A 25844-nucleotide genomic window follows, 5' to 3' on the forward strand; every position below is an offset into this window, starting at 1 on the left:
CTGCTCTGGCTGGCCTGCTTTCGCCTTTTTTTTTTGCTCGTCTCTCCCCAGCTTCTGTTTCCTGCTCCTTATCCCTCTCGCACACAGCTCGAGCACAAGCAGGAAACAGTCAGCGAGCGGGCGAGAGAGAGGGACCCTCTTTTTTTTTTATTTAAAGAGAACCGGCAAGAACAACAATCCCCCCCCCTCCCCCAGTAAAACTGGTCACAGCGCAGCCCGGACCCAATAAAAGCGGAGTTGGTGGAATGGATGCGTGGAAGGTTCAATTAGAAACGTTCCGGTCGGATTTCTTTTCATTTGGGCAGCGTTTTGAGCTTGCGAGGAGGGAAGGGGGAAAGGCTCGGAAGAGCGGCTTCCGTCCTCGCCCCGCTCCCCAAAATCTTTCCAGTTATAGGGTTGTCAACAAAAACGGGAGGAGGGGGAAATCTCGCCCCTTTCGCTGAGGCTTCGTGGTGGGGAAATGGGCATTTGGTGGCGCCAAGGTAAATAACCTCTCATTAAGTGAAAAGGGGGAGCGCATCATCTCGCCAGATTGCTGTTGGCAAGCGTAATCGCAGCTGCTTTTAACGGGTTTTTTTTTGGGGGGGGGGGGGAGAACCACCCAAGGCGAAAGTACCGTCATTCATTGTACAAACCTATCTTGAATACGGCTGCCTTCAAATTCATGGACAAAACTTGGGGTTTCAAAAGGATCGCCTGTCAAAGCTGGGTTTCAAAGAAGGCATCTTTTCCGAAATAGCCCAAAAGGTGCAATTCAGATGCTGGGTGAAGGGGGGGGGGGGGTGGAGTTCGCAAGTTTTGAAGGAACACAGGATTGTAATTTATTTTGAATCCAGTTCCCATGTGAACATACGCGAATTGTTTGGGAGAAAAAGGGAGAGATTTACTGAGGGCAGAGGAAATTGTGAATGGAAGCCTGTGATAAGAAAATGTGTGGGAAGGATTATTACATATTATTAGCTATGGCTCGAGGTAAAGAGGATGGCAGGGAGTTGTTTTGTGAGCAACAGGGTTGTTTTGTGGGGTACAGCAGGGAGTTCTTGTTGCCATTTCAATCGGAAGGGACCTGCCCAGTAGGAAATGACCTGTGCCCTCAAATAACACATAAGGGAAATGAAAAAGAACATGATACAAAGTGACATGAATGTTAAAAAAAACCTAAGACTCCTTGTGGTCTAAACCTCACTTTTGTCCAGAGCGAGATTTCCGCGTAAGCAAAGCAAGCTATAGTTTAAAGCCTCAGAGCATCAGAGGGCCTCTAAATGCAAAGGAATAGCTCCAAGTGTGCTAAATTTCCCTTTCGGTTAAGTCTATGGGGCCTCTACAACTTGATGTCGCTCAAGGCTACAACGTTCCTTAATCCAGCCCAACTTCAGCCTTGGGACTAGAGTTGCCAAATCCAGGTTGGGCAGGCCCATAGCTTGCCAGGGACCCACAGGGCCTGGCAGCTGACAGGGTTTTTTTGTGGGGGGCTCACCCCTACCTCCCCCTCCTCTGTGATTTAAATCGCACAGGAGGGGCGCCCAAGAGCAGCCATAAGAACATAAGAGAAGCCATGTTGGTTCAGGCCAGTGGCCCATCCAGTCCAACACTCTGTGTCACACAGTGGTCAAAAAAACCCAAGTGCCATCAGGAGGTTCACCAGTGGGGCCAGGACACTAGAAGCCTTCCCACTGTGCCCCCCCAAGCACCAAGAATACAGAGCAGCACTGCCCCAGACAGAGTTCCAACAATACACTGTGGCTAATAGCCGCTGCCCCTCCCATGCCATTTATAGGATTGGTGGGCTCTAAATCACACAGGAGGGGTAGTCACCATCCTCCTGCATGATTAGAGAGCCCCTTCCTCCCATGGCCCCCTGTGGCTTCTAACTACAGGGCTGAGGTTGGAAAACTCCTGAAGATTTGGGGATGGAGCCTGGGCAGGACAGGGGCCTCAGTTGGGTACGCCATAGAGTCCACCTTCCCAAAAAGCCATTTTCTCTAGAGGAACTGATCTCTGTTGTCTGGAGATCAGCTGTAACAGCCCAGGATACCCAGGCCCCACCTGGAGGTTGGCATCCCTACTTGGGGCACATGGTTTGACCGGTGCTCAGAATCCTGGGCCTTGTCAAGATCTCTCAGCCTCAGTTTTCTTGATCATGTTGTTGCAAATATAGAAATTAACTCCAGTTAGACTGCTCTGGATGGCTCAGGCTAGCTAGCCTGATCTCATCAGAGCTCAGAAGCTAAGCAGAGTCAATCCTAGTTAGTGTTTGGATGGGAGACCACCAAGGAAGTCTAGAGGTGCTACACAGAGGCAATGGCAAGCCACATCTGATTGCTTCTTGCCCTGGAAGCTCTCAGGGTCACCAGAAGTCAGCAGCTGATGGAACCGGCAGCACTTTCCACCATATGCTGCTCTGCTCTCCTCAGAAGGATATCAAGAGTAGTAGTAGTAGACCTTTATTGGCATTGATATAAGAGTACAGTATACTTTAAAACCGACAGTAACACTATAAAATATAGTAAAACCTTAGAAAAACCTGCAAAAGTTAAATTACATAAAATAGCTGTGGGCTATGCATGAGTAAAAGCCTCTCTGATTTGGATCGCAACCTGTAAAAAGCAAGCCACGTGAGTGGTGACAAAGTTGTGTTTCCCATGGAGTAAAAAACGAACTTTAGCATTGACAGAGAGGCCTTGATGGTCAAAGAGCAGAGCGGGATATCAAGAAAGACAGCCTCTATCCTATCACTCTGCTCAGGGCTTTTTTTGTAGCAGGAACTCCTTTGCATATTAAGCAGGCCACAAACCCATGATGTAAGCCAATCCTCCTGGAGCTTACAGGGCCTCCTGCAAGCTAGGGTTGCCAAGTCCAATTCAAGAAATATCTGGGGACTTTGGGGGTGGAGCCAGGAAACTTTGGGGGTGGAGCCATGAGACATTAGGGGTGGAGCCAAGATCAAGGCTGTGACAAGACTAATTGAACTCCAAAGGGAGTTCTGGCCATCACATTTAAAGGGATGGCACACATTTTAAATGCCTTCCTTCCATAGGAAATAATGAAGGATAGGGGCACCTTCTTTTGGGGCTCATGGAATTGGACCCCCTGGTCCAATCTTTTTGAAACTTGGGGGGTATTTTGGGAAGAGACACTAGATTCTATACTGAAAATTTGCTGCCTCTACCCCAAAAAACAGCCCCCCCAGAGCCCCAGATACCCACAGATCAATTCTCCATGATTTTCTATGGGAATAAATCTCCATAGGGAATAACAGAATTCCCAGCAGACATTTCCCTCCCCTCCCCCCGCTTTCTGACAACCCTGAAGCGGGGGGAGGGCCTCCAAACCGGGGGATCCCCTGCCCCTACCTGGGGATTGGCAACCCTACTGCAAGCTCTTGGATTGGCAACATCAGGGGGTGTGGCCTAACATGCAAAGGAGTTCCTGCTCCAAAAAGAAAGAAAACCCTGACTCCACTCAGCCGAGTCTGAAGCCTTCTTCAGGATCAAGGAGTCTTCAGGGTTGAAACTCGGCTGACCTGGGGAACTGGGGGTGCTGCTGGCAGATGAATGTGTCAACCTGGGGGCAGTTGACAGGAGACTTGGAGCCTATTCCCGCAATGACTGGCTGAGCGGGTGGGAGGGGACAAGCCACCACCCATGACTCCCTTGTTCTCTACAAACCTGTTCTGTCACTTCAGATACGGCTTCAGAAACTGTCTGGCTACTGATAGATCCAGAGGAGTTCGCTGTGTTAGTCTGTCGCTGCAAAACGGTAAAGAGTCCAGTAGCACCTTTAAGGCTAACAAATTTTATTGTAGCATAAGCTTTCTAGAGAAACACAGCTCTCTTCGTCAGATGCATCACTGGATGCTCATTGTGTACATCTGTTAGGACAATGCGTTTACGTGGCACCAGGGGTCGTTTTGTAGAAAAATAGTTGGCGGAGCTCATTAGCATAAGTCATTAGCATATGCCCCCCCCAGCCAAAAGCAACCCAATGCAAGAAAGGAGAGCCCCAGGCAAGTGAGGCCTGCTTGGGCTGGCTAGAGATCCATGTGTGGGTCAAAAGGCCAGCAAGCCACCCGCCGCCCAAAATCACATAGGAAGTGGCAAAAGGGTGGTGCAGGCTTCTCCAGGAGTTAATGAGGGCTGCTGGGGGTGTGGCAAAGCCCCTGGTGGCTGGCTGCCCCCTCTCCTAATCCAGGGATTGTTATGCAGCTGCACCTACTACTCAAAGGACAAGGTAGGTGGGGAAGAGGGGGAACCATCAGAAAGATTCAGGAGCTGCACTCCTATGAGCTCCTGCTGAATCTGAGGCCCACAAGGCACGCACCAATCCGTCTGATGAAGTACCTCACCACGATGGAGTCAATTTTTGTTAATCTTTACCAAGCCACTGTGGTGTAGTGGCTACAGCATCTGGTTAGGATCCAGGAGACCCAGGTTTGAATCTCTGCTGAGCCGTGGAAGCTTGTCGGGTGGCCCCGAGTTGTTCACGCTTTAGCCTAGCCTAGGGTTGCCAACTCTGGCTTGAAAAATTCCTGGTGATTTGGAGGCGGTGCCAGGGATGGGAAGAAAGGGAGGGAAATGTGATGCCACAGAACAAGGGTCCCTAATCTTTTTGAGCCTTTGGAATTCTGACACAGTATGGTAGGCATGGCCACAAAACACATGTCACAGGAAGCCTAACCAGCCATTTTGTGGCTTACCATCAGTCACACGGTGAAGATCCTTGTGTTGTGATGGTAAGCTGCAGCCAAAGCCACGGCCAATCAGAAGTCTTGCTGGGTAAACACTGTGCCTGGCCCTGCCCACTTTATAAAAATACATAGCACCAGAAAAAAAGGGTTGGTGGGCTCCAGGTTGGTGGGGACGAGGGTTGCCAGGTCCCCCCTGGACACCAGCAGGGAGTTGGGGGGAGGGCGTTTAAGGCTGCCACATCCAGGTTGAGAAACTCCTGGAGGTTTGGGGATGGAGCCTGGGAAGGATGGGGACCTCAGTAGGGTACAATGCCCTAGAGTCCACCCTCTCAGGTCCGGCCCTAGACTGTCCGGCACCCTAGGCAAGGCTAACTTCCAGTTCCCCTCACACACTGATAACATCACTGAGCCATATGAGGGTGTCCAACTGTTTTTTCCTAGTGGCAGAGCTGGCCTTGCACCCTCCGAAGCATCCGTTTTCTCCAGGGGAACTGATCTCTGTAGTCTGGAGATGAGTGGGGATTTCCAGGTCCCACCTGGAAGCCGGCATCTCTAGGGGACCCCTGCCATAGAGTCTGCCCTCTGAAGCTGCCCTTTCCTCCTGGGGAACTGATCTCTGTAGCCTGGAGATCAGCTGGAATTCCAGGGAAGAAGGAGGAGGAGGAGGAGAAGTAGTGCAGATTTATACCCCACCCTTCTCTCTGAATCAGAGACTCTGAGAGGTTTACAATCTCCCATATCTTCTCTGTTCTTTCACGGATGACTCCTGCGAGAGCGATGGCTAACTCAAGGCCATTCCAGCAGGTGCAATTCCTGCGAGAGCGATGGCTAACTCAAGGCCATTCCAGCAGGTGCAAGTGGAGGAGTGGGGAAACACCAGATACCACTAGAGTGGCCACTGCCAGCTGCCAGGTGGGTAAACAATGAACGGGACCACGGTGGATCGCACTAAGCACGACGATTAAAAATCAACCACACCGTGCAAAACTCAAATATCCTATCTGAAAAATCTCTAAAGAACTTCTGTTTATCAGTGTGTTGTAAATATCACAAAAGGTAAATATCTACTACAACATCATCATCTCTAAGCTTGCTATTTAAATACACAATCAATGAATGCAACAATCAGCTTCAGTCAATATTTTCCACCATGTCACAAATATTTGTTATGCGTTCAATAAATACCATTTTTGTTCAGTAGTCCAACATATTGTGCAATTTCTGGATAGAAGCATATCTCAAACAACAGGAGTTTATGAGATTTCTTCCACAATCCCTGCTCAGGTCCCTCCCCTCCCCAAACCCCGCCCTTTCCAGGCTCCTTGCCTCAAATCTCCAGGTGTTTCCTAGGGATGCTAGTCTCCAGGTGGGCCCTGGAGATCCCCTGGTATTGCAGTTTATCTCCAGACTACAGAGATCAGTTCCCCTGGGGAATATGGATGCTTTGGAGGGTGAACTGTATGGCAGTGTACCTCTCTGAATTCCCTGTCCTCCCCAGGCTCCATCCCCAAATCTCCAGGAGTTTCCCATCCTGAAGCTGGCAACCCAAATCCCTCTGTCCCACGCTGGTGGCTGTGGGGCACCTGGCAGGCAACCCAAGGTACCACCTGGAGGTTGGCAGGGCATTTTTTATAGCAGGAACTCCTTTGCATATTAGGCCAAAAAAAAAAAAGCTGTAGGGGCTACCAAGAGCAGCCTATACTGCAAGCAGAAAAGGCCAAACGTTGCTCTCTTGGGAACAGCTGGTCATGGAATAATTAGTCTCCTCATCAGAAGAGGGGAAAGATCACATAAAAAGGGGAGGTCTCTGAGACTTGAGGCTATATTGCTGCGCTTCTGTGAGCATTTCACCCCATGTCACTTAGCTCAGAGCTAGAGGATCTTATTTCTTTTTTTTTTCCTTTTTACCTCTCCACCCCTTTCCTTAGCTCTTCTTATATTTTCTTATTGGGTGTTTGTTTTTTGCATTTTGCAACTATTTCTGCACTGCAAAAGCCAAAATGGATTGTGGAAAGCAACCTAGACAGAAGCCTACCTTTGCTACCACCACTGGAATCTGAATTGGGACCACATGATTCCACTGCTTTGGCAATCTAAGCATTTTATTTTAAAGTAAGTTTCTAGCCATTGTGGATCAAAAAATGGGTTTGCAAATCTGTGGCAGGGGGCCTGTTGAAATCTCCGAAGCCAGTCAGAGAGCAGAGGCACACAACTTAACTTTCTGGAACTTTTTCTCCCCTTCAGATTGTCTGATTGTTCTTCTGGTTAAGGATTCCATGTCTTAAATCACTGAAAGGAGGGCAGGGAGCCGTTCCTGTTGGCAGCAGAGGAGAGGACCCGCAATCATGGGTTTAAATGAAGGGCAGGAAGGTACCGGCTGGCGATTAGGAAAAACTTTTTTATAGTCAAAGTTGTTCAAAAGTGGAATCAACCATCGAGGGAGGGGGTAGGCTCCCCCTCACTGGCAGTTTTCACTGCTATCAAAGATTTCAGGTTTTCACGGCTGGTAACATCATTAGGGTTTGTATAGCCTTTCGGGATCAAGTGCCGTGTTCTACTGGAGAAAGTTTTCCTTCCAGACGTTTCGTTCTCAGCTGCGGAGAACATCCTCAGTGGCGTTGCAGCCGGAGCAGGCGCTCTGACCTTCTTGGCTGCTGTGCATTGAGTGGGGCCAGGGCTGCTGGAGAGCTGCTATTTCTAGGCTGGAGGGGGTGTGATGAAAGGGCAATTGGTTTGTGGATGTGCCCATTGTTTGGTGGGGCTTCCTGGAAGGGTAGTGATAAGGAAACTGGCTGTTGAATGTGACCATTGTTCTGTGTTAATTGCTGGGAGGGTTGGAAGGGGTTTGAAGATAAGGAAGATGGTTGTTGACTGTGCTGATTGTTCTGTGGAATTTGCTGGTTGTTCTGAGACTTTCTGCAATTTATAGTCTGTAGAGTGCTGCTGTTTTCACTGCTGTTCGAAGGTTCTCCTTATGTTCATGTAGCTACAGAGAGGTTAGGAAAGCATTGTGGAAACAGGATTTCCAGGTTGTCTCCTCCCTCCCCTTTACTTCTTGAGAGTACCCGGCTTGTCACAACACCCAGTAATAAAATGGCCATCCCCTGTAGGGTGGCTGCCAGGTCCCCCTTGGCTACCAGCTGGAGATGGAGGAGCAGGGGGGCCAGATCCAGGTTGGGAAACTCCTGGAGACTGGGGGACGGAGGCTAGGGAGAGCAGGGACCTCAGTGGGGTACAGTGCCACTCTCCCAAGCATCCATTTTTCTCCAGAGGAACTGATGGTCTCCGTAGTTTGAGATGAGGAGTAATCCAGGGATCTCCAGGTCCCACCTGGAAGCTGGCATCCCTAATTACCCTGCACGGATCACAAATGCAGCAAAATTAGGCCCCTCCCAGACAAGGGGAAGGTTGTTCTTGGTTTGGGTGTGGAGCACCAGTTTTATGGAAGGAAAAACGACTTTTTAGCAATTTTATCTATGCTGTATTTTATCTTGATATGCTTGTTTGATTGTTGGGTTTTTAACCATTCTATTGCATTTGTAATCCACCCTGAGCCCGTCATGGGAAAGGGTGGAATATAAATCTATTAAAATAAAATAAAACAGCCAGAAGAAAAAGACATACACACCCAGGGCCATCTTAACAGCATTATGGGCCCCAATGCAAAGCAGCGTACTGGGCCCCCACGACAACTACTCACAGGAATAAAAATGTAAATGGTCGATAAACTATCAATGCCTGGTTATTAGCACTGCATCATACACAGATTAGTATGGGGCCCCCATGCTCGTGGGGCCCATGGGCAAGTGCCCATCAGGCCCATGCATTAAAACCGCCCTGTACACACCCCTAAGTAGGGCAAAATAAGTTCTTGGAGACCTACCTGGAATATTGACTGTCAGTTAAAGAGATAGGGCCAGACCAGAGGATCCAACCGCTCATCCCCTGCCCTCGAATGCTTAGAGAATCTTAGAGAATCGTAGCGGGCCAAGATTTCCAAGTTGTTCCATGGCCTGCCCACGATTCCTCCCAGAGCCCAGTCTGTTCAGCTCTAAAACCTCAAAGATGGAAGATCTTAGAAATAAGACTCCTTGCTCACAAAGGCATTCCATAGCCGTCAGGAGGAACGCATCATTTGGAGGATTTGGGGAGGGGAGGCTTTGCAGTGGAATACTTTGAAGTGCAAAGGAAGTCTTTCCGTTGACAGAGGGAAGGGGGGGGGGATGAACAAACGACACTGAGCTCATTCCTCCACTCTGCAAGAGCAAGCACACGATTCTCTATGTTTTATCCCTGGATGTGAGTCTCTGTACATTGTATTTATTGACCACTGAGGAGCACCCCTAGGGGCCAGAACACGTTTGGTTCTTGTGTTGATTGTAAATCCATCAAGTGTATATGAGTAACTATATATGGTTTACATATTTTATGCAGTCTGACATTCGAACAATGTTTTAAAATTCATTTGTGGGATGTCATTTGATAGTAACTGTTATACATTTTATGAATCGCGTATAGGCAGCTTGACCCTCTTTTCCACTGCTCCAAGAGGATCCCATTATCCAATAGATTTTGCAGCTGCAACACAGGCAGCCTTGATCCTTTGCTCCGCTGCTTATTGGATTGTCCAGAATTTCATAGGTATAGAACTATGTTTATCTCCCCCTCCCTAAAGGATTTGGCTAGTCTTCCAGCTAACTATGAATTACAGACTCTTTTGGCTGGAAGCAACCAAGAAATAACCCTGGCCATTGCTAAGTTCCCCCCCCCCCCTTATGTACCCAAATTCAATAGATAGACCTGGATGATCTGATGTTTTAGCTGTCATAGGTGTTTTTACTGTTATTACCAGGGCTTTTTTGTAGCAGGAACTCCTTTGCATATTAGGCCACACCCCCTGATGCAGCCAATCCTCTAAGAACTTACAGGGCTCTTCTTACAGGGTCCAGAGATAGAATTCTAGCAGGGGTCCTTTGCATATTAGGCCACACACCCCTGATGTAGCCAGTCCTCCAAGAGCTTACAGGGCTCTTCTTACAGGGCCTGCTGTAAGCTCTTGGAGGATTGGCTGCATTAGGGGAGGTGTAGCCTAATATGCAAAGGAATTCCTGCTACAAAAAAGCCCTGGTTATTACTATTATTGCCATCAGTGTTTTTTGTTGTTGTCGTTGTTGTAGAAAAAGCCCAGCAGGAGCTCATTTGCATATTAGGCCACCTGACCTCCACTCTTGTGGGCTCTGGCAAGAAAAAAAAGCCCTGGTTTGTTATGACTATTTACTGCCATTAACATTATAATTCCTTACTGCTGCTCTGTTGTTGAACTGTTATTGCTCAAGACTGTAGTCATGAGAGCAGATAATAAATTCAAATTGTTAGGCAGTTTTGTTAAGGTTGTTTCTTAAGGCTGTAATCCACCCTGTCTCTCAGCAAAAGCAGCAGTGAACTTCATCCTTTTGTGAAAAGTCCTTTTTACGAGAGCACTCGCACATAGGACTATGAGTGCTTGAAACACCTCAGATGTGTTGTTGCAGTCCTTACCACAGGCTTGAAAACAGGGGTGGAATTCTAGCAGGAGCTCCTTTGCATATTAAGCCAAACTCCCTTGATGTAGCCAATCCTCCAAGAGCTTACAAAAAAGAGCCTTATAAGCTCCTGGAGGATTGGCTACATCTGGGAGGTGTGGCTTAATATGCAAATGAGCTCCTGCTAGAATTCCACCCCTGCTTGTAAAGTAGACTGAAGTTATGAGGGTGAACAGGGCTCGCAAAGGATGCTTAGGGAATCTGGGTCCATAGGGAGAATTCATCCACCCAACTGCAGCTCAATTTCTTAGGAGCCCACAGTCCACCACTCAGAGTTCGGATTGCCAGCCTCCATGTGGGGCCTGGAGATCTCCCATTTTTACAACTGATCTCCAGCTGGCAGAGACCAGGGAAGGAGATTGTAGGACTCCTTCAGGTAGTTAAGGTTGGAGTATAAAACCAAACCTCTTCCTCATTTAAAACAAAGAGATATACATACAACTTAAGGCTCTTCTTATGCCAGCTAACTTTGCATTGCTTGGGAAACAACTGGTCACTGCCATTTCGTAGGGCCTGCAAGACGGACTATTCTGCCGGGCCTTCGATTGAGGCAGCAGACATCCTTATTCCCATCTGCTTGGCCTCCCTTGTCATTGTGCTATCTTATTTTAATCTTATCTTAATTTATTATTCCATCTCTGGGCCTACTGTTGTATTGATATATCTAATGTGCCCAATTGGAAACTGCCGCCTGGGACATATATGTTGTTTTGTTTTATTGCATCATATAGTTTTAGCTTGTAGTTTTTGTTTTAACTCTTGATGTTAGCCGCCCTGAGCCCACTCGTGGGAAAGGGCGGAATATAAATTAGCAAAAACAAAAAAACCCCAAGAGATCTTTGGGCCAGTTCTGGCCTTTATAAAGGACAAAAAGCAATACATTGAACTGGATCCTGAAGCACTTTTCATAGGGCGAGTAATCTGCTCCCCAACATCGTACTCCCCCACCAATGTACTGCAACAAGTGAGCCGTACCAGTGCATTTCTTCAGTGCTTTAAGTGCAATACAGCCAGAGCCGGATTAACAATTAGGCCAAGTAGGCACTAGCCTATGGGCCCCCATGCTTTTAGGGGCCCTGGGCTGGCTTTTCCTCCTAGGGTTGCCAAGTCCAATTCAAGAAATATCTGGGGAATTTGGGGGTGGAGCCAAGATCAAGGCTGTGACAAGCATAATTGAACTCCAAAGGGAGTTCTGGCCATCACCTTTTCAGTTCCTTCCTTCCATAGGAAATAATGAAGGATAGGAGCACCTTCTGTTGGGGCTCATAGAATTGGACCCCCTGGTCCAATCTTTTTGAAACTTGGGGGGTATTTTGGGGAGAGGCACTAGATGCTATACTGAAAATTTGGTGCCTCTACCCCAAAAAACAGCCCCCCCAGAGCCCCAGATACCAGCAGATCAATTCTCCATGATTTTCTGTGGGAATAAATCTCCATAGGGAATAACAGAGTTCCCAGCAGACATTTCCCTCCCCTCCCCCCGCTTTCTGACGACCCTGAAGCAGGGGGAGGGTTTCCAAACCGGGGGATCCCCCGCCCCCACCTGGGGATTGGCAACCCTATTTCCTCCTGTTTTCCCCCCTGCTTGCAGCCCTCCCAGCTTGCAAGAACAGCCAGCGACTGAGCTGCTCTTTGCCCAACTTGCCTGGTGTGGCTGCTGCTGGCGTTGTCGCCAAGTTTGCCTCTCCCCCGCAGCTTAGTAAAAGGGGCTTTTAAAAAAGTGCCTGCAGGCTGCAGCGGGGACCAGGAGCAGTGGGGCGGGTGCTCCAACTCTGAAATAACTTGCGAGGGGGTCCCCAAGATTTCGACTGCCGAGGGGCCTGCGCAGGGTTTAATCCAGCCCTGAATACAGCATGTGCCTCTGGCCTGCAAGAGTCTGGGTTTTTTCTTTCCCTTGTGCCATGCCACCCCTCCCCCCCACACGTCTTCTCCAGCCACCAATGCAATTCAGCGGTTCTCACAAGAAACCAGCTTCTCAATGCACAGTGACATTTTAATGCATATATATATATGAACCCCACCGATTTGACAATTTCCCCACCTAACAGAAGCGTGAGCCTCCCCGCTCGAAAAACGCAAAAAGTAAGAATTAGCCGAAGGCAAGGCTTAATTTGAGGCAGAGCCGTCAGCAAACCTGAGTCCCTTGGCAGCCATGGAGGAGATGAAGCGCTAATGAGGCATCTTCACACGTATTTTGGGGGGAAGGGGGGAAAAAACACGCACACACGCCACAAACTCCTGTTTGGCAAAGCCAGGAGGGGACTCCCAGATCTGCAAGAGCACGATGGCAGGTCATGACATCAGAATCAGGTGACAGGAGGGAGAGCTGCAATCTCACTGGAGCCGTGGAACGAACTGGCTGTACCATAGTGAGGACAAGTCAAAGGCTGGAGTTACAGGCAGTGTTCCCTCTAACCTGAGTTAGTGTGAGGCTAGCTCACTGTTTTTTAGCCTCCTACTCACACATTTTTGTCTTAGCTCAGGAGAAATGGCCCCAGAGCAAACATGTATCCAACAGCCCACAGCTTTAATGCCAGTAGCTCAAAGTCACATCTTTCCTCAGAAGATTCCACAGGGAGACTCTTTCCCAAACTTAGTGATCAACGCGGGAAGAGGCCTCTTGAGGAAAATGGTCCTGCCCACTCAAAAGGAGTAGAGAGGCCCTCCTCACCACCTGAGGTTCAGCTGGCCTGCGGGGGGGGGGGATCAGCCCACCAGAAAAAGTTCAGGTAGTCGTAACGGCCATTCTGCTCCTGCCCTAACCTTACTTGTGTCAACCAGGGGTGGCCAAGCTTGCCTAACGTCAGAGCCACCTAGAACAAACATCAGATGTTTGAAAGTCACAAGACTTTAGGAAGGCAGGAAAGTAAATAGATGGGGGGGGAGAGAGGTGGAAAGAAAGCAACTTTAACTTTAAATGCCTTTCCCAAGCTGCCAGCTAGCTTGGCGAAGTGATTTAAAGAGAGAAATGACTTTTTCAAGTCAGCTGATGGGGAAGGCTTTGAGAGCCACACAATATGTGTGAAAGAGCCACATGTGGCTCCTGAGCCAGTCTGGCCACCCCTGCAGTGTTCCCTCTAAGCTGAGTTAGTGTGAGCTAGCTCACAGATTTTAGTCTTAGCTCAGGAAAGATGACCCCAGAGCACAATAATTTATGCAGTAGCTCACTTTAATGCCAGCAGCTCACAAAAGTAGAATTTTTGCTCACAAGACTGCAGCTTAGAGGGAACATTGCACCCCTGGTGTAAATGGATGGAGGAGACATGGCACCTGTGCTCTCTCTGCATATCCTTCCATGCTCCAGAAAAGCACCCCACACCCCTAAACCACAGTTCTGTAAAGGCTTGAAATCTCCCAGAATCATCCGGAACCTACAACTCACCCCCAGAGAACAGCAGAGGAGCCAGAACCAATGTGAAATGCAGGGGAAAGAATAAAGCACAGCCAGCGAGGGTCGGCTTTGCTTTTACTTCGTCGATCCACGCTGCCGCCACAAGCACATTTTGCCGCCTGTTCTCGGAGTCCTCTGAGCACCTCTAGAACGCCTTCCCTTTATTGCTCCGGCGCTAGAGCCCTTCCTTCCACTGGAGGGGTCCCAAGAAATCTGAGAGGACACACAATCCAGGCTGGCTCAGATCTTGACGCCTCGCAAAGCACGGAGTAATGCTTCTCTGCCCACATGCTGTGCATCCGGAGCACCATTTAGGAAGCAACCAAGGCCTGTCTCACCTCCTGCCGGTTCTTCAGCATACTGAAGCAGCTCATCTTTAGCCAGAAGTCTAACCCCGTCCCCCCCAGACCGCTATTTGACAGCCATAGTGCCAAGCAACACACCAAAGGATGTCCCCCCTCCCACAATGTCGACGAATCCCTGCTTGGCAAGTCGAGAGACCGTGTGGGGCAGTGGTTAGTGTCAAAGCAGGATTGGCAAGACCCAGGCTCAGCTGCTTCCATTGTCAAGAAAGCTTCCTAGAAGTTGGGCCTGTCCCTACTGATCAGCCTAACCTACCTCAAAGGGTTCTTGTGAGGATGGAACAGAGAATGGAGGAACGTTTTATGCTGATTCAGGTTTCCGCACTGAGGAGAAAACAAGGACATAAATAGCTGATAGCCTTTTTAGGTATATGAACAGGGTTAAAGAGAAGTTTTTGCAGCCTGTATCCCTCCTCCTCCTCAATATTAGGTGAAGCCTGAGGTTTCGCAGACTTCATTTGTGGCAAATTAAAAAGTTAAGGCAAATGTTAGAAAATGTCTGTACTGCCACTCTGAGAACCAGCTTGGGATTCTAGTCCCGAAAACTACAATCCTTCATGGAGGGCAACTGGCAAGACAGTCAGTTTGGTGTAGTGGTTAAGTGCATGGAATCTTATCTGGGAGAACCAGGTTTGATTCCCACTTGCAGCTGCTGGAATAGCCTTGGGTCAGCCATAGCTGAGTTGTCCTTGAAAGGGCAGCTTCTGGGAAAGCTCTCTCAGCTCCACCTACCTCACAGGGTGTCTGTTGTTGGAAGGTAAAGAAGACTGTGAGCTGCTCTGAGACTGAGATTCAGAGTGAAGGGTGGGACATAAATCCATCATCATCTTCAAGAGACAGTGCTGAATTTGGACCTGGTTCAATCCCAGCTCAAGCACAAAACACTCTAAGCTCCAGACTGACACTGACCACACCACCACAAGCCACCAAGAACTTCTGAAAAAAAACAGGATCCAAATGTCATGAAACCCCAATCGAAAATTCAGATTTCTTTCACTTGATTTGAAATCTGCTGGAGTATATGGGGAGAATCAAGTTTCTCAACTGCCAGCAGAAACACCCAACTTCCTATACTAAGGCGCTTTGGAATCTGAAATCATTTTGAATAGCTCAAGGCTTGGTTTTTATAATGTGCCAAGACGCTTCTAAGAAATGCTAAAGGCAGCAAAGGAACAATTAGCGGCGTGTTCCTGAACGTGGGTGCCCAGAAGAGAGCCACTGCCAGCCCTTTTTTTAACTCTGAGGCTTCCAATCTGTGGTTAAGGACATGACCCAGAGTATTAAGTAAATCTATGCTTTTGGGCATGTACAGCTGTTACCTCTCCGCTGAGAAGATGCAACCCCTCCTTCTGGACCTCAGGCAAGCATAAGGTATCAGTATTGTTTCCTAGTAAGTAAGGACTGGGGACTTGCACAGTGGTGGTTTTCCTTCAACTCTTTGTGCTCCAAAGATACCACCAAGATTTGCTGGAACAATCTGGAAACAAGATTTTTAGGCACAGCCGCTAGTGGGACAAGCAGAACAACAACCTGGTGCAGCTCGAGAAGGTTGGGGGTGGGGGGGCAAAAGCCCACAAAGCAAATTCCAAAACGGCAGCCGAGTGATTTTACTCTGCAAAATCAGCAATTTGTCACCTTTGCAACATTTTTAAAAAAAACTGGCCAGATGCATGAAAGTAAGCAAAGACGCCCAAGCATGGGTACAGCGTGCAGAGAAATGCACTCGAATGTTTTAAGCTAGGCTATCTGCGCAAAGCAGATAGACCCTGCTGTGCTAACTGAATGAACATGGCTGCTTTACCCAAGGAAGAATCCAGTTTAAGGGAGATCCTGGAGGCATTTTTTCTGCCTTGCCAGCATCCCCTTGAAGGGCAGCGCACAGGGAGCTCGATTGCTGAGGAATTCATCAGGACAAGCCGCACTGGGTCCCGGAAGCCTCACTTTGCAAACTAGTTAGGAAGAGGATATATAAACCTAGGCTTTCAAAACAAGCATTGGCTCATGAACCAATACAGGCCTCTTTCAAAAAACCCCTTCTGCAGAAAACACCCACCCACTCACCCCTCAAGAAAGCCAAAGGCTGATTTTTGTTCAGGCAGACAAAATATCTAGGCCAGATGGCCACAGAATGCTGAGTGCTTGCAAGCCAGCTTCTGCTAAGCTTAGAGGCCCAAAAGGCTCCCTTCCACCCAATAATTGGGAACAGTGATCCCTCTAAGCCATGGTGTCAAACTCATTTGTTATGAGGGCTGAACCTGACAGGGCCGGGGCCATGTGTCATGAAATGTAATGCCAGGCAGCAGAGATATAAACTTTATAAAGGACACAACACAGAGTTAAAAAAATAAATAGAACATGATTAGAACATAAGCACTCATTCGTCGTAAAGGTGCTTTCTTCGTATCTCCCCTAGGGAATTGGGCAAAGCTCTGGCTCTTTCCTTCTTTCAACAATGAAAGATATGGAGTGACGGTTCAAAACAATGAAAATAAAAAACACCCAACACTAGGCAATATATAAATTGAGTCCCATGCTGCAATACGTCTTAGCCAAAGTAGTCCATATGAAGACCCCGGGTTTTTATTACTTTGTTTCAATTTTTCAATCTTCCACAGTGGTGTGGGCATCAATCAAGTTAATTTTGGATGCCAAGATAATTCTTATGATTCTGAACTTCTTTTCTGCTATCAAGTATATGCGGACATCAAGAAATTATTTCTCTGAAACTCCTGTTTCCTCCCCATGTTATCCAAGCTAATGCTATCAATGGAATTAAGCCAACATTCTCTCAAACAGGCCTGTTTTCTATTTCCATTCTTTCTTTCTTTCCCCAGGGGACCAGGAGTGGGAGAAACTTCAGCCAATAGAAGAGGCTTGGCTCAGTAACTCTGCTGTGTGATTGAAAGCCTGGCAAAGCAAGGTATTCCTCCCCCACTTCCTTCCCATGGGAGGAGCATCAGCAAATAGGGAAAATACAGGCTTTGCTCTGTAGCTGTGTGATTGAGCAAGCCTGGCAAAGCAAGCTGTGATGCAGAAGGAAACAAGAGAGGAAAAAGGAAGCAGATGAAAGCCAATTGCTTGGCGGCCTGATAGGAGCCCTTTGAGGGCTTGATTCGTCCCCTGGGCGGCATGTTTGACACCCCTGCTCTAAGTTTGAGTGAGCTAGCTCAGTTTTTTAGCCTTTGGCTCACACATTTGTCTTAGTTCAGGGAAAATGGCCCCAGAGCAAAGTAACTTATGCAGTAGCTCACAACTTTAATTCTAGTAGCCCATGAAGCAGAATTTTTGTTCACAAGACTCCACAGTTCAGAGAGAGCACTGGTGGAGAGGCTGGATGTCTTCATTCCCAGTTCACACCCTAAACGGAAATGCAGTGGTAGTGGAAATTATCAGGTCACAGCTGATTTATAGTGACCCTGTAGGGTTTTCATGGCAAAGGACATTCACAGGCAGTTTGCCACTGCTGTCTCTGCATTGCAACTCTGGGCTGCCTTGATGGTTTCCCATCTATCCACCAGGACTGACCCCGCTTAGTTTCCAAGATATGCCAAGGTTGGGCTATCCAGTTCAGAGCAAATGGAAACATAGCATGGATCGAGTTTGGGAGTATATTAAAGATCCTCATCATCAGGAATAAACGCACCTTTGAGATTGCGGGGGAGGATCTGTTTACAAAATACGTTCCACAATAGTTTTTCCAATAACATACTTATGAGAGAGATTCAGGTGGGTAGCCGGTGTTGGTCCGAAGCAGCGACGTTTAAGTCCAATGGCACCTTTAAGACCAACGAAGTTATTCTGGGTGTGCACTTGTCCCGACAGGAAGTGCTCAGCCCGAGGGCTGCAGGTTGTACAAGGCTTGCTCTAAGACAACCTATTTATTAGAACTATAAAGAAAACAAAACACCCAGCAGCTGCCGGTGGGCACTCTCATCAGAGAAAGGAGAGCATTTTGAAGCACAAGCATCGATCTGGATCGCAAACGGCACCAAGTGCTTTTAAACCATTTCCCAGCTGCATAGAACTGTTCCATCCACTCGCCGAGTGGCACAGCACCTCCGGATAGCAAAGCTTGTGAAAAATTTGCAAGCTCACAGAAAGCTATGCTGAAGCAAGCACATTTGGGACAAGGCAGCCCAATGCGTGCACAAAAAAGGACAAAGGATGTATTCCATTAAGAGGCCTGTCACGGGGAAGTCACTTAATGTTTTATTGCTCCTCTCCAAAAGCAGATTTAAGTATTCGGGGCCGGCAGCGGTTGTGCCTTGAGATCTGAAACACACAGCGGCCTCCAGGTGCAAGTTATAGATGCATAAACAATGGTAACAAGGAGAGCCATTACTGAAGCCTCTTTAAACTGTAAAGCTCAGAAGACAACAGCTTGTCCTTTGAGCATGTGCAGAGGGGGGCTTCTGCCACAGGAGACAGACTGGGGCAAAAGATAGGATCTGCTATTGCCATGTTAGAACTTAAGCGGCGAGTGGCAAGAGGACAAAAAAAAAATACACACAGATTTTGGTTTCCACTACTAACTCAGTGTACTTTATTTGCCTGCAGCCTACAGCTGAACAGTGGACAGAGTTCAGTAGCACTGAGGAATGATCAGATTATCTCCCCCTTCACACACCCCTCTTTCCCCCCAATTCAGGAATGGCTTTCGTTTTGTGGGTGTCTCTCTCAAAGAAAACCCCCCAACCCCAAAAGGGAACAAAAAAAAAAGGCATTAAGAAAAGGTGGACCCAGGTTTTGTGAAAAGCCAATCTTTCAGACTCATGCTGGAGCTTCCCATTTTAGCCCACCTGGTTCTTTTCTGGTTCGAGAAGTCGGCACTTTGGGGCTGCAATCCTGAATCTGGCACTGAAAGGCACGCGTCAGATACCCTGTACAAGAAATCTAGCATGCTTGCTCTCCGGCGAGGATGGGCAACTCAAAAGTAGCCCAGGATCAGCCTGGGAAAAGGAAGAGGGCATGGGGAGGAAGGAGATGAGGATTTTTAAGAAAATGCTTCCTGTAAGATTATTAGGATCCCTACCAGACAAGGCAAACTTGAAAAGCATCTTTTTTTTTTAAGCCCCTAAAAAATCAATAGCTGCATAGTTGAAAGCAAACGCATCTCACTCCTTCATCCCTCTTAGGAATCCTGACTTACTGCCTCTCCCCAGTGACAGGTAGAAATTTCGAAAAAAATAATGCAGCTATGCGGGGTTCAACAGGCACACTATAGACGTTAGCAGACAGCTGCCCATCCAACTGGTTTTATTTTTTTTTTTTGTAAAAAAAAGAAAAAATGGATTCCCTGTTTACCGGAAAGACCAATAGTGTAAAAAAAAAAAAAAAGTAGTACTGGGGGAATGTTTGACACCATTTTATTAATCTTCAACTGCAGTGGAAAAATATAACCTTTACAAGTGCCGTCCTGTGTTAAGCTCAAGTCAGTATATATATCTCTATATAATTTTCTTCTCCTTTTTGAAGTGCAGCAAGAATAATACCGTATCAGAATCAAATAAAGAGCACAAATAGGCCAGGCTGTTTCCAAATTGTATTTATCTTTTTTTTTTTTTGCTTTGTTTGAACATTTGAATTTCAACCTTATTTTTTGCAATCCAAAATATTTCCTGAAGTGTTTTGCTTTTTTTTTAAATTCCTTTTTAACTCTTTGGCACAGTTGTGTGTGTGTGTGTGTGTGTGTGTGGTTCGGGCTATTTTGTTCACGCCAAGAGACAGGCTTTTTTCCCCTTTGGGTTTTTCTTTATTTCCCCCCCCCCCCACCCCATTGCCAATTTGGAGAATAGTTGCATTTTGTTTTAAAGCCTCACATCCCATTTGGAGCAAATGGATCCTAATCTCTCTACTAACCCGTGAGAGTTTCTTGACACCCTCGCCCTTCCCTACCCCACCCCCAGGTTTCTACATTCACAGTTGAACAAAATTAAGGAAGGAAAGGCGCTTTTTAATGAAACAAGATCGTGAAAAGTGTCACGACGGGAGCTCTGAACATCCCTCCAGCGATTCCCTGAAGAAGCCCCAGACGGAGCAACTTCTGTCCCACCCCACCCACCCCCCTAAACTCTTTATTTATTTTTTTCTGCTGCTTCAAGTAGACTGAACTTGTTAGTTTATGAAATGCAACCGCTAACCTCTTTTTTCCCCTCCTCCTCAGTATTTCTCTCTCTTTTTGGGAAAGATTTAACTGCAATGACTTTAAAGTTGAGAATGTAGATACCGCCTCATTCACACACACTCACTCTGGAAAGAAAATCCTTCACCCTTCCCGTTCCTCGCGTGCACTGACAGCGTTGTGCGGCCAAAAAAATCCCCTCCCCACAAGTTGACATGAGGCGGGCTGGGGGGGAATACCCCGCCTCCCCTTCCTTTCTCTCCAGCAACGAAAGCCAGACCTTAAAAAAAGATATTAGCACTCAAATTGAACCTGATGCTAGCTTCCCTCTCTCCAAGGCTAATTTCGTCTCCTTCTTCACTGGTCAAAAAAGACACAGAAGGTAGTCTTTGTCTCTGTCGGAAGAGACTGCATTGAAGTATGGAAAAGCAATCGTTTCCCACTTCCTAGAGGCAAGCGATGACAAGGTTTTGCTGCTACGCAAGTCAGTGATTAGCTCCATTGACAGCACTGTTGCTGCTGCTGTTTGCCGTGGCTGGATTCTCACCGTGGTGTGTTTTTAAGCCTCTCACTCACTCATCCTCTCATTCCCAAACACTCAGCATCCGTGCACATTCCTCACTTCCGGGTTGGGTTTTTTTTTTCTCAATAGATTGGAGATTTCCAGTGGGGGTCTCAGGTGTCATCCCAATGGTAACAGATCTGGAAGGGAGGAGGAGATTACGTGAGAAGGAGCAGGCGCAAACAAAGGCAAAACACACCACACGCAAAGATCACTTGGAAGGTGAGCGCACAAGAACTCCTGTATTGAGGTCACACTAAAGAGCCCTCCAGTCTCAACAGGGGTTTAACTTAACAGGAATGCTCCAGGCAAGGACCCCTTCCATGAAAGGCCTTCAACAGCCATGAGTAAGCCAAGCAGATGCTGTCAGCCTTGAAAGAGTCACTCAGCTCAGTTGCTCCAGAGCTGTCTAATGTCCCCATCTGCCCCTGGATATTAATGGCATGTTGCAGAGGATTCTGAAGAATCTCCTGGGGTGCACAGTTTGTTCAGGCCTGCTGGGATCTGCCACACTTGCGTGAGAAACCCTGGGACATACTCACTACTTCCTGCACTGCAACAGAGTAGTCAGGGGCAAGACAAGTTTCTCTCAGGAAAGCTATGCTGGTGAGCTCCAAGAGGCCTCCAGGCTTCCCCAGAATGCACATTTTGAGGGACATCAAGCTCAGAAAACACCAAGGTTTGAATTAGGGACTCTGGACTCACATGCTGTGCCACACTACACGACTTCCCACAGAACACCACCGACAATGTGGTTATGAACTAGGCTGCATGCCCCCAGAGAGGATTAAATCCAAATGAGAATTTTTCAAATCAGAACATCTGCTTTGTTTACACATCACTTATTCTGCAGGATGCTGAAACTGCCATTCTTTGCTTTGAGTTTACAGGGAATATTTAAACAGGAGTGGAAGGGAGAAAGGAAGCCATTATTTCAGATTTGGGATAGGTAGACCACAGGGAAGCAGCAGCTTCAAGACTAGGTGTTCTTATGGCCAACATGAAGATCTTTGCTTGGGACCTAAAGCTCAAAGCCTGCCATGGGTGTCCTGGCTGGTTTTGTCACAAGTTCCTTAGAAGGAACTGGAGGAAGGGAAATGGCCGCCTCCTTACCAAGCTTGATTCTTCAGTTTTCTCAGCTCTTTAGTGGCCCAGGTTGCAAGGGTTTTTGTTTTGTTCGTCTTTGACCTCCTCCCTTCAGTGAGCAGTTCGTGTATCATGGGTTTAGTTTCTACCAACTTGAGGACATCTTTCCCAAATGCTGTGCACAAATCCCTGTGAAGAAAGCAACAACAACAACAGAGGGGCTTTAAAGTAAGTATTCGGTTTCAGGGGCAACTCAAAACTCCCAGATTCAAGGACTGTCCAAGGCAGCACCTCTTTGCGGGGGCCTCTGCCCCGCAAACACTTCACAACGCAGCGTTCTACCCTGAATACGCCTTCTGTTCCTCCTCGTGAAGGCGAGCCAACCCCTGTTGCTGTTTCACTTTGATCCTGCCTCAACTCGAGATGTCAGCTTTGAACCTCTATGTGTATGAATTATTCCCTTGCCTGGGTTCTTCAAAGGTGGCTCGGCACAGAGTCAGCCTCTTTTCTGCTGATGCCCTAAAGATACAGAAGGAACGCCCAGCGGAAGCACCCCTCTGGACATCACAAACAGCCTTTAAAAAGGGCAAAGCTCGGCTCGGCAAGCGGTTGAGAGGCTATAGGTGACGCCGCTGATTGCCATTTCCATAGAGATCTTGACACTAGTGCTCGACAGCTGGGGGGCTTGCTGCCGTTTCCAACAATCACTTACTTTGTCTTTGTGTGGGATATTAGTGAGACATTACATTACCACTACTCCCCCCCCCAAAAGTAGGGCCTGTGGGTCAAATGGCAGGTTGCTAGACACGGTCTCAGTAACAAGTCTTCATGGTTGCTCAACGTTCAGTGAAAAACAGTTTGCAGTGCAAATTATAAATTTAAATTTATAAATTAAAAAAAAACCTCTTTACACAAACTAGGTCTCTCCTGGGAAAGAAAAGTGCGAGTTAACATTTCTGTAAGCGAGCTAGGCACTTACCCGATCAGGCCAGCCGCGCAGGCTACGACCCCGTCAGTATGATCCTCATCTCCAGCAATATGGTCAATGAAAGATAAGATGAATTCTACTCTGGGCTGCACCAACATCACATCCGCTGAAAAGAAAACACCATTAGTTGGATTGGCTGGCAGCAAAGCCACTTTCCAGATGCCAATATTAAATAATTTTAAAAAAGCAGCAGTGGGCCTAAAAAAAATCCTGCCACATTCTGCCTGAGATCAGCTCCACCCCACTACTTTTCTTGAGCCCTCCTTGCTTCACAGCCCTGTGCCAGACTCATGTTCTGCATCGCTGTGTTCTGCACCACAAACACACCACCACATATGAGGATCCAAAGCAGTGACCGCATAGGTGCAACGCACTGGAACACTGCCTGAAGGTGAATGCAGTGCAACCACAACCAAAGAAAAACACAGCCAGTGCCACGTACGTAAAGGACTGGCAGCTGTCCCAGGACACGCAGAGTGACACTGCTGCCTCACCCCACCCCAAGCCAGCTCACTGTCTTCACACATCAGTTTCTGAAAATTTCCAAGGGCTTCACTGTCAACTGCATCATGGGCCATGGATGGGGGCCCTTTAATATCCAGGTGGGGAAAGGCTAGCCAAAAGGGCCACAGGAGGACTCTGGGGCAAGGACCTGAATATAGGTCATGCGGATATTCCTCCTCCCACCAAAAGATTTCCAGTGCAATATTTAATAGAGACATTATGGTTGCTTATATTCTGCTGCACATCTGTGAGCCCCAGCAACTGCTCTGAGGTGAAGCAAGCGAGTACAGAGGCCAAAGGGGTTTCCTGTCACGCATTATGTAGCATGAAGTGAGCTGGCTGGCAGTCTAAAACACGGAGGCATTTACCTGTGACATTCACCCATCCCTAGACTGGCTAAAGGTCCTGCTTCAAAGCCCTCAGAAATACTCACGATGCACGTTCTCTTGATCTCCTTTCAGTCCCTGGATGATGCCGGTGTACGCTTCCAAGCAGCCCTCTCGCAATTCGTTCAGGTAGTCCACCATGTCGTAGTCAGACTAAGGGAAAAAAGAATCAGGCACGATGAAATGGTTTAACTGGGGCTGCCTTGCAGACACTGTTCACCACCCTACCTTAGCGGGAGGGGAAGAAGGGAATCTATGCAACACCTGGCCTTACCTTATCCACCTGGGCTTGAGAAGCTTGCTGTAGAGTATTCAACACAACTTCTAAGTATTTCTTGAATTCTCCCCCAATTGCAAGAGCAATGTCACCAAACACAGAGAGAATCTGGGGTTTCACCGACCGGTGCACATTTTCATTCTGCAAAGACCAGCCACCATTTTACCCACGACACGTTCTTAACCGTCAACACAGTAAGCTTGATTTAAGATATCTGTATTTTAATCTCCCAACCAATGTTCCCTCTAAGCTGCAGTCTTGTGAGCAAAAATTCTACTTTGTGAGCTACTGGTATTAAAGTTGTGAGCTACTGCATAAAATCAGTGTGCTCTGGGGTCATTTTCCCTGAGCTAAGACAAAAATGTGTGAGCTGGAGGCTAAAAATCTGTGAGCTAGCTCACGCTAACTCAGCTTAGAGGGAACACTGCTCCCAACCCCATGAGCTGCTCAGAAATAATTGCATTTTTACTCTTATTTTTCCCCCATTTAACAAGTTTTATTACCCAAAGTGAGATAATACAAAAAAGTGTCAGATTTTTAAATACACACACACATATATATACACATGGCTGGGTTTTTCATTCCAGGCCATTATGAACAGTAGAAAAAAAAACCAAGAGTCCAGTAGCACCTTAAAAGAGTAACAAAATTTGTGGTAGGTATGAGCTTTCATGAGTTACTGTTACAGGCAGACTAATAGTTACCCAACTTGATCTATTATAATAATTAGCCAATTTCCAGATGCAAATGGAAGGAGTGCCTTGCTGCTGTAACCAACTAGCTATTAATTCCACGTCAGTAATACAAATACTATCCTTTAAGTACTATAACGCTCCCGTTGCTAGCAGCCAAGAAGCTCAGGGGTAATTCTATTTTATTTCAATAATTTCATTAAAGGCTATGATCTGGTGACTGAGCCAAGGTGACCCAGAGAGAGAGAGACACTCTGAGCAGAGAATTCAATCTGTTCTTGGCAGTCTAAGTACAACAGCATTCACTAATACACCATGCTGGAATTGATTTCCCTGTATGCCTTTCACCCAAGCTAGACAGATAGGTCAGGTCAACTGGAGCCAAAAAGGAAAGAAGCAAAGCATTTTGTGGGCTTGTAATAGGCTACATTTATCTGCAAAGTTGGACTGACAGTGACCCTTTATAACACTGTATGGATTTCATTTAACGTGCCCACATACAACATACAGATGTGTTTGTAAGTAAAACCGTATGTGCAGAAAACCAATCAAATGGAGCTCAAGCAAAATAAAGGTTTCATGTCTTGATAAACACCTCATAAATTTTGTTTGCATCGCTTGCCTGCCTCCTCCTTCCCAAAGACTCAGCCACAATGTTTATAAGCACTAGCTGTTTACCTTTGTCAGTTTGCTTTCAACAACCTCAGGAATCATTTCTTAAAATTTTACAAAAGGGACTTTTCTAGACTCCCTTCCTTCCCACCCCCACAGCCATCTTTCTCCAGATTCTTCAAACAACTAAAGTTCACTCACCCCCAAGTTTTCTAAGAGCAGCTGCATAGCTTCATCACAGAAAGGCAGGATGTTGGATTGCAGGGCTCGGCATAAGTCACCGACTAGGCCCACGGCAGACAGACAGACCTAAGAAGAGAAATGCAGTAGCTTATCACACCCACCTGAACAATGAGTCACTTTTCACCCCCTCACACACATTCCACCAGCACCGATCACCACATCTGTGCCCCTATTAGAACACTAAATAAAGCCGGTGAGACAGGCAGCGCTCCATTGTGACGTGCTTGGAAGACTCACAGGCTTTTTTTAACCGGTTGATGGAGCGTTGCAGGCAACAGGGAAGAAGAGACACAAAGTGATTTTGCCAGCTGGGAAGAAGCCTTTCAGAACTGATACCCTGTTCATCTAACG

The 25844-nt window shown here is 47.3% G+C and overlaps 1 protein-coding gene across 2 annotated transcripts in view; it reads right to left on the bottom strand.

Annotated features, from left to right (window-relative positions):
* Positions 1-20180: 20180 nt before the first annotated feature.
* The window catches only part of KPNB1 (karyopherin subunit beta 1), a 39539-nt gene continuing 33875 nt past the window's right edge, over positions 20181-25844 (bottom strand). The window contains exons 17-22 of one of the 2 annotated variants that reach the window (XM_060256749.1): positions 25452-25559; positions 23944-24087; positions 23717-23822; positions 22771-22915; positions 21819-21980; positions 20181-20845 (exon numbers count right to left, since the gene is read on the bottom strand). In XM_060256749.1, the coding sequence (XP_060112732.1) occupies position 20845; positions 21819-21980; positions 22771-22915; positions 23717-23822; positions 23944-24087; positions 25452-25559 (666 nt within the window). In that variant the 3' untranslated portion in view covers positions 20181-20844. The remainder of the gene's footprint in view (positions 20846-21818; positions 21981-22770; positions 22916-23716; positions 23823-23943; positions 24088-25451; positions 25560-25844) is intronic. The other variant, XM_060256750.1, reaches the window with a different exon arrangement.

This window comes from Heteronotia binoei, chromosome 15, assembly GCF_032191835.1.
Source record: "Heteronotia binoei isolate CCM8104 ecotype False Entrance Well chromosome 15, APGP_CSIRO_Hbin_v1, whole genome shotgun sequence".
In the NCBI taxonomy this organism is placed as follows: Eukaryota; Metazoa; Chordata; class Lepidosauria; order Squamata; family Gekkonidae; genus Heteronotia; species Heteronotia binoei.